The following is a 20,980-nucleotide window of genomic DNA, read 5'->3' on the forward strand; positions in this document are numbered from 1 at the left end:
TATAAGCTCTTCAGATGAGGAGTTGCGTCATTCCAATGTGTTTTGGACTTTAGCAGCAGACAAGCTGAGACCAGGAGCTGTAGTGGGAGCAGGGAGGAACAAGTGACAGAGGATCAACCTGAACTTTACACAGACACATGAATCAAGACCCTGTTGAACAAACAAAGAGAGAGAGAGAGAGAGAGACGGTGGGAAAGGAAGGGACAGAGTCAATGGAAGTTGGGAGATGGTGAAGGGTTACGGTTAGAAAGATGAAGAAATTCAATAGATAAACAGAAGGAAAGAGAGAGGAAGAAGGAATTAAAGATGTGTTAGCTGAACGTCTTTTATGTCAATCCACATAACCCTTGTTAAGATGTTTCACTCTGAACAAAAGTGAAGGACTAACTGACTGTCACCCCCACAACCACCCAGTGTTTATAGTCAGAGAAGAAGAGGCAGAGAAACTCACCACAGTCAGAGAAGAAGGATTCACCTGTTTTTATGGTTCACAGGAGTCAAACTGCATCTTTCTCCTCTAACAACGAAAATCTGAAACCTACTGAACTCACACTAACTTTAAACTAGAAGCTGGTTCAGGTCAAGCAGGTTTTTTTTGTTCCAAAGAATGTAGAGACAACTCATGTCTTCTGTGTTTCTCATGGGTAGTAATATTACAGTTTATATGAACCAACATGAGGCCTTTCATACAACAGGCAAAAACAACAGATGATCATCACAGGACATGGCAGGAATCTGCAATGGTGAATTCCTCATTTAATGCTTCCATACATGTGCAGTACCATAGTTTGGCCAGTAAATGTCACAATTTCAAACTTTTTAAAACAGTGACCTGTTTTCAACACAACTGCTTCTCGGAGGTTCACCTCTGTGGGGACTGAGGAGCAGCTGCAAGATGTTCAAATCTGAATCCTTTGAATCCATGAACAAAATCTCAAGCAGGTTTGTTTTTGTTTTTCTCTTAATCCCACTGATCTTCACATGAAGCTGCTGCACTTTTGCTACAGGAAAACAACATTGAGACTCTTTTAGCTGAATAACACACATCAAAGTGTTGATCTTTATCACCCCACATGAGATCATCTCATGAGTGTCAGGTTTCTGGATTCAGTTCCTCACAGAGCTCAGAGACGTTTTCAGGAGCTGAAAGATCAGAAACACACTGTTAGTGTGAAGCTGTGTAAAACCCACTCATCCAGCTCTGAACTTTATTAACAGTAAATACAGGAAACTGTCTTCAGACAGTTCATCTACAGAATCATTTGAAATCATTTAATCTAAAGCACGAATAGTGAGTGAGATCATTTGAAACAGAATAAAATAAGTTTTACTTACGAGATGGAGGGTGTTTGGCTGAAATCAAAGAAAAGACAAATCGTTTCAGTTGCAGTTGTAAATGACAGGATGTTTTTCATCACCTTATCCTCAGCGAATATGATCCCCTCCTCTACTCACTCAAACTTAAAGTAAATCAGTTTGACTCTTCTGTCAGCTCTTAATTTATTTCTATCTTGTGGGAACATGACTAAGTGTATATTTCATGTATTGTGAGTCTCTGGTTGTGTTGACTACAGTATGTTCTACCAGTGGAAACAGATAATAAAGACAATAAAGACACTTCTCTCCCACATCATCATGGTACAGTCATATTATCATGACTCTGAGTCTCACACAGCTTCCTGCTTCAAACTGATGCTTGTTTCTGGATAAAAGCATCAACTCAAAGACTAAAACCAAAGGATTACAACAGTCATTAAAGAAGTTAATGTTTCTATTTTTCTCTCTCACCTTTCTTCTTTCTGTAAACCATGAATCCAGTGACAGCGATGAGGATGAGAGTGAGGACAACCACTGCAGCGATGATGGAGACGGTGATGTCACTGGGCTTCTCTGCTCAACAAAAACATAACAAACCAGAGTTACTGTCTTGTGGTTGTACACCTCCACCAACAGGCCAAGTTGTAGGAAATATGGTCACAGAAATGTTTTTGCAGAACGTTATGATGTCACAGTGAAGTTGACGTTCGACCATATGGATATAAAATGTCATCACTTCATCATTTTATCCGTTTAGATATTTGTGTTATATAAAACATGTTTTGACATTTGACCTTTGACCACCAAATTCTAATCACTTCATTTTTGAAACCAAGTGAACATTTGTACTAAATTTGAAGAAATTCCCTCATGGCGTTACTGAGATATTGCATTCACAAGAATGGGATGGATGTATGGACAGATGGAAAACCAGACAATGTAACGCCTCTGGCCCTGACTGTCACCGGTCTGTAAAGGCATAAAAATTAAGACCTGTACAGATAAAGCAAGTTAGAACAGAACAGTTTATCCATCCATCCATTAATGTGTTCATCCTATTTGGCACATTATTTTAAAAATGTATTAAACCTTTATGCATTGGACAGACACTGTGGAAATGAGCAATGTATGTTAAAAAATAAATATATATTCAGAAATCAACAAAAATGTACTTAAACACTTGAAGAAAGCAAAGCTATAAAAACCAGTCTGTATTTAAAAAGGTTCACTTGGTTTAGCAAAGTGGATCCAACAGAGTAAAGTCATGTTTTGTAGCTTTGAACACTGACTGTCCAGTGAACCGTGAGGTGAGGAACATCAACTGGTTGATATTAGTTATCTAATAGGTTTATTATTATGAGTTCTGTTGAAGAGGAATTCAAAGATGAACTGGAGAAAAAACAGAAAAACAACAAACCACAAACATTCAGTCACATTCAACAACATCTGATCTCACTCTTACCTGAGTTGGTCCTGATCACTGCTTTGTCCAGTTTGGTGATGATCTCCTCCTTCACACCAGAGAGCTGAAACACACAGTCGTACCTCCCCCAGTCTTCAGGTTTGACTGATGAAAGGTCCAGATCAACTCTCATCTGGAAGCTTCCATCATGGTTGGGGAGGATCTCTCCTTGGTCCACGTCCTCATGAAGATCCTCTCCATCTTTCCTCCAGAGCATCAGAGCTCTGTCAGGGTAGAAACCTGTAGCGTGGCAGCTGACTGGAGAGGAGGGAGACTTCTGGAGGAGAGACACTGAGGGAAGGTCTGGTGGACAATGGAAGTAGAGGAGGTGAGAGAGGGTGAAGGGGGTAGAGAAAGATGAAAAGGGGCAAACAAGTAAGGAAGCAAGGGAAAAGAAAGATGAAGAAATTCAATAAAGAGGCATCAATGAAAACAAGGAATTAAAATCCATGTGACTGTTGCTGAGATGTTTCACTCTGAACCAAAGTGAGGGACCAACTGCCTGACAGACCGACTGGTATTGTCATCCCAAGAGCCATAGTGCTAACAATGCTAATAACAGTATAATAATATAGACTTTTGGTGCAAACCAAAAGCTTTGTTTCCTCTTAAGACTGATCCCAACATTTGTCGATGTACGTTCTGTACATGTGTTTGTTGAAGTGAACTAAAGACTCAACAGACAAGTTAGAATCACAACATGGAACCAACTTTTCTTTCAGGTGAACTCACCACATGTACAGACCCACACATTCATCTTATGACAGCAGCACATGATAACGACTTCACTACACAACAACCACACAGAGTGTGAACAGTCAGAGAAGGGAGCTACACCTCCACTAAAGAAACTCACCACAGTCAAACTGCATCTTTCTCCTCTAACAATAAAAATCTGAAACCTACTGAGCTCATACTAACTGTCCACTGACGATCACCAGTTGAAAGTGACGTCAGAGAACCAAACAGGTCAGTCTCTGCTGATTGGTTTGGACTAACAGAAAACAGAAAACAGCCAAAACAAAAGCTAATGTCAGCCTGAGAGGAGAGATGATACAGTGGTAATTCAGTCTGAGTCCTCTGTGTGAATATCACTGTGTTGATGAAACTACATCAGGTCATGTGATCCTACCTGTTCTCAGCAGAGAGCTCCTCCCATAGTCCAAACTCTTCCTCAGCCAATCAGGACAAAGCTGAGTTAAGAAGTACTTATTCTCTCTTGATCTGGGTTTGTCAGCATCCCAGCTGTGTTTGGTGATGACAGCCTCTGGTTTTAGAGCCGTCCATGTCGATGTCCTCAGGTCAAATGACATCAAATCTTCTCCATCGTAACCGTACTGATTAAAACCAACTACTTCTCCAGTCTCATCGTCCCATTCACAGCCATTCATCCTCTGTAAAATGTGGACCCCTGAGACAGAGACAGACAACAACAATGATGTACAGATGATATCTCCACTGGATTACCTTCCTTATCACCTTATCACCTTACCACCTTATCACCTGATTACCTTAAACATGTCCCTCAAGGCATTAGAGAGATATTACATTCAAAAGGCCAAAACCATGTTTTGTGAGGTCACCAGGACCTTGACCTTTGACCTTTGACCACCAAAATCTAATCAGTTCATCCTTGAGTCCAAGTGATTGTGCCAAATTTGAAGAAGTTCCCTGAGAATGGGTCTGGACGTATGGACGGAAGCATGAAAAAGGTCACATCACCAAACCAGGAGTTTCCCAAGATACATACTTACTGTATTGATTATTTTGAACTAGATTACCAACTGGAGATGAACATCAAGGACCTGGAAAGCTCAACGTTTACTGTTTGTATTAATGTGATTAAAATGAATTGAAATTATCAGAAGTTTAGGAAAATGCAAAACCACAGCACAATACAAACTGACATAAGGAAAATGATGCTTTATTTTAAGATGGGTTTTATTTTGATGACTCTTCTCACATTGATTCAATTGGTTATGACAAGCTTTACCTGAACCTAACCCTAACCAGTGATCTCTGCCCACTCCCACTCTGCTGTTTCCTGATCATTATGTTGAGGCCCTGCAGAGTCACTTTACTCTGCAACACAACACTGAAGCAGTAAGAAGTGAAATATATCACAAACTGTACTTACCTCCGCTTTGGTTGAAGCGCTGCTTCAAACTATAAATACTGGCTTTGAAGAACTTGGGTATTTCCTCAAAACACCCTTCAGTGTACCTCTGCAGTTGGTCAGGGTCGTCATTGAGCAGTTTTTTCACCCAGTCGTGTTTTGTTTCTACTGTGTTGGTGCCGCAGTTCACCACCTGCAGCCCATCAATCATTCCAACAGCCACAACCTCAGGGAAGTTTGGGACTCCAGTAGATGCAGTGGTAAAATAGTTCAGGGTGTGTTTCACTGTGGGACAAACAAGGTTTTCATTATAAATATATGTTCTTGATGAACTTTAATGTATTTTCAAAACGTTGCAACCGTCCTCAGTCAAAACTGAAACTACATTTTGTGACACAGGAGCAAAATGCAGAGCTGAGTCAAAAGTAAAGAGTGAAATAAAACTTTAAACAGTGATCCTACCTGCTGAAGAGACGTGACAGAGAAGAAGCAACAAAAACAACTTTGTCATCTTGATTTGATAAAGACAAAGAAAAGACCGATGAATCCGCTGCTTGATGATCCTCTCGTTTCCTCTCAGAGGAATGTGAAGTGTTTGTCTCAGTGACGTCACCGTTAAGTGCGGGGGGTGGGGGTGTTGAAATGGTTTCAGAGATCAGACTCATCAGATTCTGTGATGAGGACAGAACCAGAGACGTCTCCAGACTGGACTCTACCCTCAACAGCAGCTTGACATCCTGTCCATGAGTCTCACAGAGAAGTGACAGAGATTCATCTTCAGAGTTTGATCCTCGTACTCAACAGCGGGGAAGGAGGGAAAGTGTGATGAAGAAAATGGTTTGATAACTTATTTACAAAAAAAACTCAGTAATTTATCTCCCAAGATCTTTGTTTGTAATGACACAATCTTCCCACCTTGGAGGGAGAAAAACTATGGCACTTTCACAGCGCTCCACCAGGGGGGTCAGCAGGCAGGAGGCGGAGGATGACGGGGAGAGGGACAGGGGCTCGTCTTCATCCTCCTCCCCACTGGACTCTGAACTGCGAGGAGCACAGGGGGAGTGAGACATTTAAAACCGCCCCCTTTGTCGAAGCCTGTGGCCGCACTGTGTGTGACCACATCCAGAAATAATGAGCAAACTGTAACAGTCGTAATGTGTGTGATGAATATATATATATATATATATATATATATATATGAGTGATATGTATATGGTCGGCCTACATGACTTCATTTTAATGCATGTGTAACTGTGGGAAATGGGGAAAATGTGTTTAGTTCCCTCTCATTCATCTCCACGGTGAACAGTTCATTAAGTGTGAACATTTACTCATTCACAGCTGTAGTTTATGGATTTAGTTTCACTTGCAGCTGATTCTGGGCTCTTGCTTCCTGTTTGCAGGTTTACTCTCTCTGTGTCCATGTGTGTAAATGTGTCATTTATTAAAATAAAAAAATTAATTTCTCTCTGTAACCCGGTTCTATTCTGGTTCTAAGGGAAGGGTTGGCATGGGGAACTTACAGCCCCCCCCCCCAGAACTGGTGCCGGGCCTGCTGCAGGCCTGGGTGTGGGTTGTAACGGGGTAATGAGATTGAACTGGGAAAGAAACAAAGGCAGACATCGCTCGTACCTGTTCCACTGTCGGAAGTCAGGTGAACAGGAAACGGGACGTACAGGGAAGAACCGGAGCGGGGCCCAGACACCTGCGTTTATAGGCGGTTCACATACGGGGACTGCGCAGACATCCCGCCATTATTCCTTTAAATGTGGACGACAAAAACCAAGATGGCACTGAACAGTCATCGGCTCGGTGTACGGTCTGTGGTCAGTATATTATATTATATATATTATTGTATATTATAAATATCAGCGTGAGGGAAACCATTGGGTTTTTTTGTATTTTTATCATTAATACCTGTAATTAAAATACGTTGTCTGTGCATCAAATGTATTAAAATCAGCCAAGTTAAGCTCAACAAATGTGTTTTGACTTGATCATGAAAACCGAGTAGGCAAAACGTTTACATGACAGTCTTGTTGGATAGAATCGCATCTGCATCCCGTTTCCGCTCAGATTTTTATTGTGAAATTCACGACCGGAAGTTGTAGTTTGTATGTTTCCGCCACTTTGACATTTCTTTCCGATGTCACAGTTACATTCACCCGCTTTTATCCAAAGCGACTTACAACTGAATACAACTGAATATTAGTCCGTTCGTCGCTGTTCTTCACCCACAAGGATGACACTCAAAGTTCCTACACTGGGTGTGACACTGAAGTTACCAGAACACATGTTTTACTTGACAGTCCAATCACAAAGCAGAGTCCAGTCAAAGGTCAGGTGGTCTCAGTTCTCTTTAAAGGCTGAGTTTCACAGTTTTCTGTTGTATCTGTGCACAGATGTTCACAAAGAAACAAACTCTAACTGGTGTCAGCTGTAGCTACTATTAAATGTCGCCTTTGATGGTTGTGCTAGATGTAGTACAATTTATGCAAACTTACAATTTATGCTATTTCAGGTTGAAATGGATGATTGATAACATAAAAGATTTAAGTTGTTAGAAGACTTGAAAAACATTTCATGGTCAAAAGAAGAGCTGCTTCAAATGTCCTTGTTTTCCCTCGTTAATACAGTTACGTTCTGTGTTTTCACAGCGATGCTAGGATCCACCTCAGACCAGGACCACATGGTACGGTCCCCCACAACCAGCAAGGAGTGGTATGTCATATGCATGACTCTGCCCCAAACCAGCATGGGGTCAAATTAGGGCCCAAATGGTTTTGAACTTGTGAAGTGATGTTCAAAAGTAATTCAAAAGTTTGTAGTTGTAAATCAACTTTTGTAAACCTGTCAAATATTTCTAATTTGTGCATGTGAAAAAAGTTGTGGTTGTATTGAAGAGATTTGTATTTGTTAAAAAAAGACTATGAAGAAATGATCAGCGTTGAGGCAACAAGTGTTTCATTAACATCTGTGGACTGATGCAGAGCACAAAACTGTTCAGCTCTGCACTCAGAGCTTCCCACACAGTGTGAGACACATACTGTGTTTGTTCACAGGCGTCCACAAGAGCATTTCTTCTTTCACTGTGTCCAACCTCACCACTGATCATTTCTTCAGTGTCGTTTCAAAGGCTCTTTTTTAACAAATACAAGTCTCTGTGACACAACCACAGCTGGTTTCTCCTGCAGATTTATTGTACAGGTTTACAAAGGTTGATTTACAGTTACAAATTTACAAAATGTGTAAACATGACTTTACAAGCTCAGAATCATTTTGATCGAGGGAGAGCCGGCCGCCTCTGTGAGGCATCGGGCCTGATGGCTGGGCGCAGGGCCCCCTGGGGTCGATTATTTGTACAATTAAGCTACAGTATTTTTGTCACAGTTAAAAAGTGCAGAATAGCTGCATTGTTTTTGTCATATTGGTCTTTTAATGAGCAAAATTATAATTTACAGTAAAATACATATTTACAGTTCATATATTACTCTTTGAAGATAGAAAGTGAGTGTGCTTTATAGTGTGATTTAAGTGCAAAACATTACATTTTCCTTCACTTTCTTTCACAATAATTATAATGTGCATTTTTCTCAAAGTTCTTTTTCATTCATTCTGACTGACGACACTCTCAGCCAATCAGAGCACAGCGTAGTTATACGCCTCTCCATATCCCGCCTCCCTCAGGTATCTCTCGATGTGTAGTGGCTCAGGCACTCTGAGAACTGTCCTCCCATTGGCTGATTTCTCTCCCGTCTGAAGCTTTCTGATCAGCTCCGACACGGAGAGGCGGTGTTGTGGGTTCCAGTGACAGCAGGACCTGATGACCGCGTACCTACACAGCAGGTGAGACACCAGGAAAACACAGTGGCTGTTACAGTTTGTGACCCAGTTTGGAAAGATTTTCCTGCTTGACCTGCTGCTTGACCTGTTATTCAGTTATACACTAGAATGGCCAGCTGTTTTTAAGCTAATGAAGAGGAAGGAGGAGACTGTGAACATGTCAGCAGCAAACAGTGTAGGCCTATCTGTTGGTCTGTGAGTCTTAAAAAGCATTGAATACATTTTCCTAAATAAAAGGGTGTTAAAAAGTGCATTTACAATATTTTTTCCTTCCTTTAGAAATAAGGACTAATGTTGGATGTAAGATATCTTTGTATCAGATTGTGGGCTCTTGCGATATGTTCCACACTAAAATGATTTTCCATCATAGTTTAACACAAAGGCCATGAAACTGGTTTTAAATGACATTGTGATGTGATATGAAAAAGGTCAGAAAAATTCTTGAATGAAATTTCTTGAATGCTGCAGAAAACCTCAAATAACAGAACCACTGAAAACTGAATCATTGAATGCATTTGTTCTAATTCCCAACATTAATTTCTGAACACTTTGCGCTCAGTGGTGGGAAATCCAACTCAAGAACGTCTCCCCATCAGTGCTATCGTTTTCTGCTGTTGATCTTACAGTGAGCTGGAGCAGCCGGCCGGTCGGCGGAGGTGATTTCCTCTCTGTAGATGCTGCAGGAGTTCAGTCGCCATGATCTCAGCAAACGGTGGGTCACCTGCACACACGAGCCCAAAGCCTGTTTAATCTCCTTCACAGATGTAACGTCTGGTTCAACAAAATATTAATCATAGCAGAGGATTTTTACAGAGTTTAAAACATGTCTGGAGAGGAGCTGTGAATGTTATGCAGTTCTGTGATCTGTTAAATAAACAGCTTCTTTCAGAGGTTTAGAATAAAAAACACACTCACCCAATGTGACCATTTCATAGAGCAGGATACCAAATGACCATCTGTGACAAACAGAGTTAGAGAAGGACATGATGTCATTAAAAGTTAACTTTTGTCACTTTAAATGAAATAGTTTGGTAAAAATTCAGTCTTGAAATGCAAACTTTCTGTCTCCAACCTTGGAATCAATCTGTCTGTATTTTCATTGATCTAAATTGTGCACCATAAATGTGAGGTGTCATATTACCACACACACAATCCTTCACTGGTTTGATTGGACATCAGAGAATGAATCAGGTTGTGTGCATTTTGCGAAGCGGGCTGTAAAATGTTGACGTAATATACAGGTGGTTCTGTTAAACACAGTGTTTGTGCCTTTCACTGTAAACAGGGAATCTATTAGATCAGTTATTCAGCATCCACAGATCACGTGGGATAAGAGTCCGCCTCCTCCCTGATAACTGTGCCACTCACACGTCACTGCTCTGGCTGATGACTCTCCTGGCCAGCACCTCAGGCGCCTGCCACTTCCTCAGCTCCATGTCCTCCACCTCCCCCGGTGAACCGGGCTGTGTCCTCCTGCGGTACGTCGAGCCCAGGCCCCACAGCTTCGCCGTCAGATCTCTGCCGACCAGAACGCTGCGAGCTCCTACGTTGCCATGGATGCAGCTTTGACTGTGCAGATATTCCTAGATGTTAGATAAAGACAGGGGAATAAAGAGATGCTGACCATGATGAATCCAGCACTAAAGGGTAGTTTGGATTTATATAATGGTTGATATTGAAGTTACACTTTTACACATTAAATTTGTTTTTTTTTTCTGACACTATAACAGTGTAACTTTAACCTCTGAGGTCTTTGCTCGATAACTGAGTCATCAGAGGAAATTAATATGTGACATTGGTCATAAGCAAAGGGACAGAAAGAGCTCTCTCCCAGGTGATTCCTACAAATATGTTATATATATATATTTTTTTTTTTTGGTCCATGAAGCAGTAAGAGAAACTGACAGGACAGAAACAGTTTGACCAACCAGAGCAGAGGCCACTTGTCCCGCCATGGTGAAGATCCTCTTCTCCGTCATGTCACAGGAAGACTCCAAACCTGGGTTATCCTTTAGCGACAGAAACGTAATTCAGCTTTTAGTTACAGAGCCAGACACCAGAGAGGTATTTTATCTCAACCTCAGGTCATATGTGTGTCAGACCAGTGTGACTGAGTCTTATGGTCTTTTTCTGTCACTGTGAAGGAATCACGGGTCTGTCAGTACAGGATATATTGTCCTCTACTGCCCCTCAGTGGAGCAAAGAAGTAATGACTTTAATCAGCTCTCAAACTTTTATACATCAATGACTCCTGAACTGACAAGACCACGTCAAGATGAGATTATAGTTCCTCAGGAACCCTGCTCAAGGACCCCTGGGGGTCCCCAGACCCCACTTTTAGACCCACTGACTTTAACCACATTATATTTTAAAAGTTTTGGAGCTAAGTAAATAATTATCCAACCAGATAAAATCTGTTAAACGATGTACGCTGCTGCCTCAGTTGCAGATGATGTTAAAAGATGTAGAATAAAATCTTGTGTATGGAGCACGTGTCCTGCAGTGTGTGATGTGAACCACAGTTAAACACGTCTTAGAACTCTGAATGATCTGGCTCAGTTTTAGGAAGTGATGATTGACTTTACCCGTCTACATCTCCACAGGAACCCGAGCAGGTCTCTGTGCTGCAGCTCCTCCACCACCATCATGTGGGGCGACTGCACTGAAACGACACCCAGCAGCGCAGGTATGAAGGGGTGGGGCCCCAGTCCAGAGACGAAGGAGGTAAAACCCAAGAAGTGCTGCTTGTCGCTGCTGTTTGCTGTTTCTGGAAAGAGGTCGGACAACAGAATAACTTTTAAAACCTGAATTAACCAGGGACAGTACACTGCTTTATACTCGGTTACTGCACATTTAGTTTGATCTCATAAGGAGTTAACCAGACATTTTACAAAAACACTGCTTGGAAGCATTTGTAGTGTTTGAATGTGGAAACTTTCTGAAAGCTCTTCAGTTTTATGTCCTTGATTCTGTTGAAGCTCTGATATGAAGGATGAAAAATGAAAGAAGATCATCGTCTGTGAACCAGTTGGAGTTTGGCTGCGTCTCTCAGCTGCTGAGAGGACACAACATTTCTCTGTGCTGGAGGTTTGTCTCGGTGCGGCTCAGTTTACCTTTGAGGACCCTCAGGACCACGTCCCTGTTGTCCATGCGGGCTCTGTAGAGGCTGACTGTGTCGTCCGGCTTGACGGAGAAGGACAGTGGCAGGATGGTGATTTGGCTGAAGGCTCCGTGATGCCTCTCTGCGGTCACCTGTGGCGGTGCAGCCAGGGTCGGCCTGACGTTTTGCCGCGCTTCCTGAACCGACATCGGCAGCTCTTCATGTTCCAGCGGGTTTATCCCAGGCGGCGCTGTTGAGACACAAGACAGAGTAATAAATCTGTACGGGTTGTTCAGAAAATTGAGTCACAATGAAAACTGAAGATGCAGAGGTGTATGAATCATGCTCACCATCAATCCCCTGTAAGTGATGCCTGTGGCGGTTTCTCTGTGTGTGTCTGTGCGACGAGTGGTTGTAGCTCTGAGGGGCCGTGACCCGTGTCCGCTTCCGCTTCCTCTGAGGACAGAACCTCAGAGAGAACAGGGCCAGTAAGGTGACCAGGGTGGCAAAGAGCAGCAGCGTAGGGACGATTATCACGGCCTGCTGATGCTCCCTTATTGCTGAGAGACGGAGAGAAGAAGGTCACGAAGAAGAAGCAATGCAGTCTGAACACGGTGATGTACCGGGCTGATGGTGGGGAGCGAAGGGACCGGTTGGTCTGATGTGGAAGACGTCAGAAAAGTGACGTCCTCAACCTTCTTGTGAACTGTGCATGTATTTGTGCCTCAGATACGGCTGCTGCAGTCATGATCAACCACCTCAACGCTGACAATGTCTCAGGATCAAAAGTTTAAATTGACACATTGTTTCCCATACGTTGATTTATTTGTGGTGGACAGTGACTATATGAACATTAACTGCCATATATTAATTTTCTGTCATCACACACACACACACACACACACACACAGAGGCTGCACTGGACACAGAACCTTACTGGAGTTGACACCAACGATCACTGGACTCGATGTTTATGTTGCTTTAAGTGCAATAAAAAGTAAAAGGCCAATAAGAACTTTATCAAACCGCCTCTTCAACAAGCTTCTATAAAAGAGAGAGATTTGAAACTGTCGTGTCCACAGTCTCCCGGTGTCTTTTACATGACAACATCTGGCTGAATAAGCTGACGGTGAACAGTTGGGAAAAGCTGAAGCGAAAGCTGTGTGTGTGGAAGTCTGGCTGATTCTCTGTGTTTACCATGAATCATAAAATGTGGCAGATTGTTGAGACAAGCAGCTCAGTCATTCTAATCCTGTTCAGACTTTATTTCATTTAAAAAAAAAAAAAATCTTCGGTAAGGATAAAGAAGCAGTGTTCATGTACGCAGCGTCCTCACTACGCTGGTGCAGGTTTGGTTTCAGTGTCCTGCTGAGGGCAGATATGTTGGCTGTTAAGATGGTTGCACCTCTGAAGCGTTGACAGGATGTTCTGTCTTAACATTACATCATACTCCGTTTACGCCGGTGCTGATATGTTGATACGTAGCTCGATGACTGAGGGATTTTGCAGAGTGCATGGCTATTTAACTGCAGCTCTCAGTAGCTGGAGATGCCTCCGCGCTGTAATGATCCATTTCAGGCCAGAACGGTGCAGGAAATGATCCTGTATGTTAAACGAACCGCTCATTCTCTTTGATCTCGTCCTTTTTTCCTGTGCTTTTTTTATTACCGTGATAATAAAGCTGCACAAATCCAAAGCCTTAGGGCAACGCGTATCATTACTGCTTGTCACTGTTGTTGTCGTGTTGTGCTGCTCGCTGCCTCTTGGCTGATTTAAAAAAAAAAAAAAAAAAAAAAAACTGGTTTTGTCCTTCTGCACTGTCAACATCTCACAGTCGGGCTGTAATTAGACAGTGAGGCTGGTCGGGATGAGTCATGCACTGACAATTTAGAGAGACATTTCCACACTGCCACTGAAATGTTTTATTTGCATGTTATTGAGCAGGAAATGAGTAAATGCTTTCACATGTGGTTCCACCCATTATCCAATTATGTAATTCTTAATTTAACTGGATAAGTATTTGTAGTTGTAGTATTTATTATTTTATAGTTTTCATTTGTTTGTGTCTTCTGTTTCATCATATTAACAATGCCTGATCTCCATATTGGCCCTTTACTGACAACCGGTTTTAATGCAGTGCCCTGGGTCGACACACACACACACACACACACACACACACACACACGCACACACCCTTGTATAACATTACTACAATGGCACAGTAACTGGAGCAGAAGTCATTGACTCCATGATCTTACACACCTCCCGATGTTGAAATCCTGAAGTGAGTCCAGTCTCGTTAGAGAGAAGGAACTGGAATGTGAATCCCCTGGTGCGTGTACGTATTGTCTGCTGGGTTTGGCACATTCTTAGGTGTGGTGAGGACTTTACAGATTGGCATTAATCATTTCATGTCAGTCTCATTAAAGACTTGGTTTGAGCTTGAATTTTCAACAGCTCACTTGTTTTAGTTTTCGTCTGTTTGCACTTCATTTCATGTTTTATTAGCTGAAGATGTTTAACATTTCCATTCCGTTCTACTGGTGGTTGAGTAAATATTTAACTTAGATTAATGATGATCTGTAAGTATCTGAACTTTGTGTTTTAATGTAACTGAAAACACAGAATAAGCAGCCTTCACAGTAAAACTACAGATATAATCATTAAGTGCATCTAAACAAAACTTCCCTCAAGTATCAGTGAGTCAGTAGAAACGATTTCAGCTGGTTGTGAAATCACACGTCTGAGCTGCAGCGTCTCAACATCACTGTGCTCTGCAACTGGCAGTTTTGTAAGTACATAGATAAACATATGGATGGTTAATAAATACAAAGACACTGTCAGATTTTAAGACTTCTGATTAAAAAATGTACAATTGTCTCTTTATAGACTTTTAATCAGGCTTAATTGAAAATCCAGAATTTAAAATCTGGATGAAGTTCAGCCCAATTATCGAGATGATATAGTATATTGTAATATCTGGGCAGGATTGCATTGAGATGTAGATTTTTGGATGTCAACCAACCCTAATTACAAAAACCTCTTCCTGTAGTTCTCTGTCAAAACAAACTTTCATCTTCCAAATTAGATTTTGAGTTTTCAAGTTTTCAAGAATGAAAAATGAAATAGACTTTGTAGCTGCTGATGTGATTGAGGTTGATGGTTATACTACGTCATGTCATGTTTACATATACGTAATTATATAGTGATAGATTAGGTGTAAGTGATGCTGCCACTAAACAGCAGTTCAAAGTTTTCTGTGTCAAATGCGAGGGTAGAGTAAGCAAAGCAGCGACCTGAGGGTCTGACTCAGCAGCAGGCAGAACGTTCAAAAAAATAAATATTATATATGTTATTATGAAAAATATAGCATTTTGCATTTTGCATATTCCTGAGCATCGGCCTCAGCCTACATTGAACAGACTCTTCAGTTGCTGACTCATTATCAGGACAATTCATGTAGATTTCACGTCAGCATGACCTCAGCAGTCTGCTGATGTACTTGGTTTAAAGCCAACATGAGGAAGCTGCAGTTATTGATTTAAATTCACAGGTGGCAGAGAACTTATAAGAAGATAAGTCAACTCAAGTCCAAATGCAAAAGCTATGAAAGAAATTAGAGAATGACAATTTAAAATATTTGAAGAGAGAAGACTGTTGATGATTTTATTTTAATTATCAGTTAATATATGAGACAGGACAGGATCCCTGGGGGCAGGTGAGTTGAGCTTGAAGCCAGAGACAGTGGAGAGTTTTAAAAGTAAAGAACAGGGGCTGATGTGATGCTGGTCATAACAGAGGAAGATGCAGGTAACTGAAATGAGACACATTAAGGAAGCAATCAGTAATCATAAGGGCCAAAAGGAGAGAGACAGTAGAAAATACAGACTGTATTTTGCAATGAATCTTTCCCACAGTTGTTTCCAGGTAGATCTAACATGAGCTGCCAAACACTGAAACATGGGCAAGAGGAAGCACATTAGCAGAGGAGGAATGAGAGAAGTAAAAAAAAAGATGGAAGACATAAGAGAGGACAGGTGGAGGAGGAGGAGGAAGAGGAAGGGAGAAAGTGTAGAAGTTGTGTCCTTACTACAGAGGGTGTCGTCCGGTGCACACAGATTATCAGCTGTGGAGTTGGATGACATGCTGCAGAGGAGGAGAGGGACACAGACGGATCCACATTACTATCATCAGGAGGAAGAGATCAGCATTACCTCTGCTCAGCAGCCGCCTGAAACCCCCGCCGCTGAGACAGAGCCCTGCAGCATCTGATAACTGAATATAGAAGTTCAGTAAACAGCAGCACACACGCCCAGAGGGAGGCCGACTGTTCCAGATCAACTTTTAGAAAACAGTGTAAATATTTACATTATTACATTATAATATTTTATCTCCACTTACACAGCAAATGTAAACCGTGACCTTTTTTTTTTTTTTAATCTGGACTCATGTAGCAAATATGAAAAGGAGTTGGTTCTGCACATGAATAGTTCAGCTGCTGTCACTTACACAGATAATAGAGAGGCAGAGATCAGTGTTACATCAGTCAGCTGTGGCCCTGGAATAACCACCTCCACTCACACAGGTCAAATAGAGACAGACATTTCATTTTAACATTTCCTAGAACTACAGAGGATTTTATTGATTTCCATGAATCCTCCATAGAAGCAGCAGCTGATCAGCTGTTTGTTGAGCTCTAGCTGTTCAGAGAGAGTCTGGGATTCTTCCTGCTTTAAAAAGGCAGCAACACGTCACGTGTCCGGACATATTCATGTGATTGTCCTCAGCTAAGAGGGAAACAGGTTTAACTGTATTCTCACTACTGTGTCTCGTTAATAATGTGAACGGCCAGTGTCTTATCATCCTGCTACAGGCGGATGAATCCTGCTATTGCACGTGCAGTTTGTTTGTATTGTTGAATCAGATTTGGGCCGATAATTGATTATATTGAACTATTGAGATGTTTCCTGCCACATGTGACATTATTTGATATAAATAATTTTTTTTTTTTTTTTTTTTTCAGTCCGACCTTCATTTCACTGCTTTCCTTACTCTACATTGTGGCATGTGACAAATAAAACTGTTCAGTGGCAGCATCACTTCTACCTGAAACATGAAATACAATAATGTAATTAGAATTTTCACCCCTACAACAAACAAACAAACAAACAAAACTGACTGCATAGAGATATTATGTTTTGGATGCCACCCAAGCCCACAGGGATGTAGTGAGTGAGGCTTTAGTAAAGTCTCTGCAGGAAAACCCCCTGAAGCTGTTTTGTATATTTCTAACAGTAACTCAAACAAATGAGAACATCAGAGAAAGGCAGTGACTTTAAAGTGAACTCAGAGGCAGGACACAATACTACAGAGAAGTAAAATGTATTAAAATGTGGCTGATGGAGAACTTGAGGCTGCAGGGGAAGTGAGGGTGTGTGCTGCAGGGCAGAGTTTCTCCATCTGTGTGTTTGTATGCAAATGTCCTCGGAGCACATTTCGCCTGTGTTTTTGTACTTTTGCACAAGTAGCAGATCACATTCAAATCAGGAGTTTCAAAGGAAGGACACAAGGTTTAGGACTGAGGAGCGCGATTTCCCTGCTTCCTGAACGCCACAGGAAAAGACTTTGTACCTCCCAAGTGGAAACTCCTGTCCTCCTGTCCGTCTCATTTGTTTAACAAATGCGCCTGATGCCTCTGTCGGCCTGGTGGAATCAAAACGCTGCTTTCCTCAGGCTACAGTGTCAGGCTGCATGTAGCCTGCAGGTTCAAACCCACTGTCACTTATTATTAATAATAGAACTCATCCTGATTCACAGCTGAAGTAACAGAGATGAGATCAAACAGTTAATCAGCCGCTGCTGCATGTGTAAATATTATCAATATCAAAGTCATGTGCAACATTAAAGTCCGTTTGCTCTCTTCTTTTGGTTGTAATATTAATTTAAAGTATCTTCGTTGACGATTGAATTCTGATTCGCTGTTACACATATTTTAAGGCCTTTTATTTCTTTTGGTTCAGATTTAATCATTATGGCACAGTTAAGATGTCAAATTGATGATTTGTATTTTTTTCCTCGTTCCCACTGAACTGTTTGGTTATTTAGCTTCTACTGAAATCACTTTAAATGAGCTTTAAATGAGTTTTATTTGAAATCGGTTCATGGAGAATTCGCCTTCGTTTTGTAAGTTTATAAGCAGCTGGTAGATGCTCGGTTAAATAATACTTAAGAAATTGCTCTCGTGCCTACCTTGGCCCTTTCTGTCATTCGAGGATCTGTTTCACGCGTGTAATGTACACCACAGGTTGTCGTGGTGATGTAATGGTCGTGACGGCGTCAGAGCGAAGGCGACAAACCCACAGTGCAGCACAGGTACAGTGTGTGAGCTGATGTTCAGTATGATAGTAATGCAGTGTCATCCACACCCCTCAGACAGGGGAAGAAAGCTTCTTAAAGAGGGCACTCTCGGTGTGACACATGCGCCGACACACCCTCAGAAGTCACACCGGTATGTGTGTAAGCATTTTGAGACGAAACAGGCACAGAAACCGTCCTTTACCCTTTAGACAGCGGGGACGTCACTGAACCAGTTTGTCTGCATGGTTCTCACATTCACATGCACCAGTAACTCTCCCACAACAACACATACCTGCATGCACAACAGAAGATCAGGTCACCTCACAACACACACACACAAGTCACACAAACCCACGACAAGTACAGACACTGAAAATATGCCGTTAAAGACACACAGACACACATGTCAGTGCAATACAAACAAAACACACAAGCACATTTAATGTTTAAGGATGCACAAGGCAGGAATATTAAAGTTTTACAGAGATGAGTCGTGTTCACAGCTCACAGTCTCAGTGGTCTTTGTTTTTTTTTTTATCTTACCTGGACGACACTGTGGGGTTGTTCAGGTGTCACGCTGTGTGTGCTCCTTGTGTCCAGGTGCAGGTGTGTTGTCCCTGTGAGCCATGAAACTGTGGAAGAACCAGACAAATTCAAGCCTCAGTTTTCATGTTTTCCTGGACAGCCTGCAGGAGATAGTGATACCTACAGGAAGACACATTAACACTGAGGACACTGGTGATGGTTCTCTCTCTCTCTCTCTCTCTCTCTCTCTCTCTCTCTCTCTCTCTCTCTCTCTCTCTCTCTCTCTCTCTCTCTCTGTCTCTCCCTCTCTCTCAGGTTGGCCACACCCACTCCTCCAACACTTTTTGCTTGTCTCCCTTATCACCTGCAAACAGCTTGGAGTCAGGATTGTATTTGCTGTGTGCGTGTGTTTGTGTGTGTTTGTGTGTGTGTGTAGAGCGTCCAAACAGCTGGCTGTATTTGTCAACTTGACAGGCATTGCGTTAATCGGTGGAGGGCTAACAGGAGGTGTTTTATTTTGCCTCCTTTACTGGTCGAGTTGCCAAAACCAAACAACTCCTCACCAAACACATGATGTTTGGAGAGGAGTCTGATACTGGGCTACAACTAATGATTATTTACATTACTGCTTATTCTGACGATTCTTTTCTTGATTAATCCTTGATTCATGTTAAAGGTCCATATTTTACACTTATCCTGTGTTTTATTTGAAGTGTTGATTTTCTTAAGAAGATATATTTGTGGTTTAAAAACCAAAAACCTTCCCAATAACAAGAGAGCCAATCAGAAGAGACTGTTAAAGACCTTTAAGACCTTCCCAGAGGTCATATTAATGTCTTTAGCTGTCTAGTTTTGTGTGAGTAACAGTGAAAAATATTTCAGTTGAACCACAAACTTATTGTCACGTTTGACATTTTTAGCTTGAAATGACTGAAACGATTAATTAATCATTGGAATAGTTGCAGATTAATTTTGTGTGGATCAACTAATCAATAATTGAGTAGCTGTTGCAGCTGTAGTGTACAGTAGCATAGAGCTGGTTTAAAAGGCTCAGGAGCAGCTGGGTTGTTGCGTTTGCTTTGCCCCACAGCAGCGAATCAAGAAAATGTTCCTGGAGTAGCCGAAGGGGAAATTTAAGGAGAATCATCAGGAGTGTTGGACTTGTCTGATCGCTCCTGGTGTGTTTGCAGTGTGGCTCGAACCAGTTCTATGCTCCACATTGTAGTTGGTAGTTTCCATGCATAATCAAACAGTTGAAAAAGTTTATTAAAATGGCCTTTAAAATGCTCTATGTAATTCACTAACTAACCAAATGCAGTTTGAAATCATAGCACATACTGAAGGTATTGTTGCTGAATCACCAGGGACACAGCAGATGATCACATGACCGAGTCCTCTCCTCAGAGAGGTTGTCTACGTCTCGATCCTCCAGATCAAAACTATACCATCGATAACTGAGCACTGAAGCTGCCGTTGTACCGAAACACTGACACATTGTTCGGTTTATTTACCAAGATATTAAAGGAACAGACTCCGGTTGACTTCTGGCTCTTATTTGAGCCTGGAGGCGTGACCGCTGGCACTGGTGTGTGTGTGTGTGTGTGTGTGTGTGTGTGTGTGCGCGTGCGCGTGCATGTGTGTGGTCAGCAGTGTGTTGAATAATCATGACTCCACCCTTTAAAATCCAGCCGGTGGGTGGACACACCCACAGACACTGATAGCAGTTTTTTCATGAGGAGAACGGACTGTCAGTGTTTCTTTAGGACGCTGCTGTAGCTTCATGTTCACTCCTGCTTGTCTGGTTTCTGCCTCCATAGATTGTTGCTGCAAAAAAGACAAATACATTATAGATCCTTTTTTTTTTCCTCGACATACTGAGTCATTTAGAAAAAATAGATACTGATAGTAGTATTAGAGATGCCTCTGATGCTGCCTACATCACTGTGTTGAGTATTGTTGAGTGTGTAAGTCTGTGTATCGATCCAATACCATGTCATTTATTAATAAACTTAATAGTTTCACACCCAGATAAAATACTCGTTTTCCCAGAAATCAGTTCTTCTTCGCTCTAAAACAGGAATCAGATTAGATGATAAAATAAGGGTTAAACCTGAGTCATGCCATACAGCAGTGACAGTAATCACATCACATCCACTCAGGGTTAGTAGTGTACAAATGTTATTTTTATTTTTTTTTTAACACAGTGGTATCAGATCTATAGTTGGTATCAGCTGATACACAAGTTCAGGTTTTGGAAGGA

At 41.7% G+C, this 20,980-nt stretch overlaps 2 protein-coding genes across 4 annotated transcripts; both read right to left on the minus strand.

Annotated features, from left to right (window-relative positions):
• Positions 1-930: 930 nt before the first annotated feature.
• LOC139634147 (major histocompatibility complex class I-related gene protein-like) lies at positions 931-5,515 on the minus strand. 2 transcript variants are annotated; one of them, XM_071500438.1, is made up of 8 exons: positions 5,358-5,515; positions 4,917-5,180; positions 3,912-4,190; positions 2,780-3,082; positions 1,789-1,890; positions 1,336-1,353; positions 1,070-1,143; positions 931-1,001 (listed from the first exon to the last, which is right to left on the minus strand). In XM_071500438.1, exons 1-7 carry the CDS (start codon positions 5,404-5,406, stop codon positions 1,094-1,096), a joined length of 1,065 nt encoding a protein of 354 aa, XP_071356539.1. In that variant the 5' UTR covers positions 5,407-5,515; the 3' UTR covers positions 931-1,001; positions 1,070-1,093. The 2 variants fall into 2 exon arrangements, with proteins under 2 accessions (XP_071356539.1, XP_071356538.1); XM_071500437.1 differs by having other exon boundaries at positions 931-1,143.
• Positions 5,516-8,308: 2,793 nt separating this feature from the next.
• Positions 8,309-18,950, minus strand: styk1a (serine/threonine/tyrosine kinase 1a). 2 transcript variants are annotated; one of them, XM_071500773.1, is made up of 10 exons: positions 18,739-18,950; positions 15,929-15,984; positions 12,189-12,398; positions 11,852-12,088; positions 11,324-11,505; positions 10,667-10,747; positions 10,107-10,321; positions 9,654-9,694; positions 9,363-9,459; positions 8,309-8,730 (listed from the first exon to the last, which is right to left on the minus strand). In XM_071500773.1, the coding sequence occupies exons 2-10, from the start codon at positions 15,981-15,983 to the stop codon at positions 8,535-8,537; spliced, it is 1,314 nt and encodes a 437-aa protein (XP_071356874.1). In that variant the 5' UTR covers position 15,984; positions 18,739-18,950; the 3' UTR covers positions 8,309-8,534. The 2 variants fall into 2 exon arrangements, with proteins under 2 accessions (XP_071356874.1, XP_071356875.1); XM_071500774.1 differs by lacking the exon at positions 18,739-18,950 and adding an exon at positions 18,088-18,665.
• Positions 18,951-20,980: the final 2,030 nt, after the last annotated feature.

This window comes from Trachinotus anak, unplaced genomic scaffold (assembly GCF_046630095.1).
Source record: "Trachinotus anak isolate AG129_WGS33_773 ecotype Australia unplaced genomic scaffold, CSIRO_AGI_Tana_v1 ptg000016l, whole genome shotgun sequence".
NCBI lineage: Eukaryota > Metazoa > Chordata > Actinopteri > Carangiformes > Carangidae > Trachinotus > Trachinotus anak.

What these genes read in the sequence shown, in the direction of transcription:
- styk1a (XM_071500773.1), bottom strand. Translation starts at nt 15,983, where the DNA reads ATGTCATCCAACTCCACAGCTGATAATCTGTGTGCACCGGACGACACC. An exon ending in ACCGGACGACACCCTCTGTA is followed by an intron (nt 12,399 to 15,928) that starts GTAAGGACACAA and finishes TCCGTCTCTCAG; the next exon opens with CAATAAGGGAGCATCAGCAG. An exon ending in GGTCCTGAGGGTCCTCAAAG is followed by an intron (nt 11,506 to 11,851) that starts GTAAACTGAGCC and finishes ACCTCTTTCCAG; the next exon opens with AAACAGCAAACAGCAGCGAC.
- LOC139634147 (XM_071500438.1), bottom strand. Translation starts at nt 5,406, where the DNA reads ATGACAAAGTTGTTTTTGTTGCTTCTTCTCTGTCACGTCTCTTCAGCA. An exon ending in CTGTCACGTCTCTTCAGCAG is followed by an intron (nt 5,181 to 5,357) that starts GTAGGATCACTG and finishes TTTGTCCCACAG; the next exon opens with TGAAACACACCCTGAACTAT. An exon ending in GCGCTTCAACCAAAGCGGAG is followed by an intron (nt 4,191 to 4,916) that starts GTAAGTACAGTT and finishes TCTCTGTCTCAG; the next exon opens with GGGTCCACATTTTACAGAGG.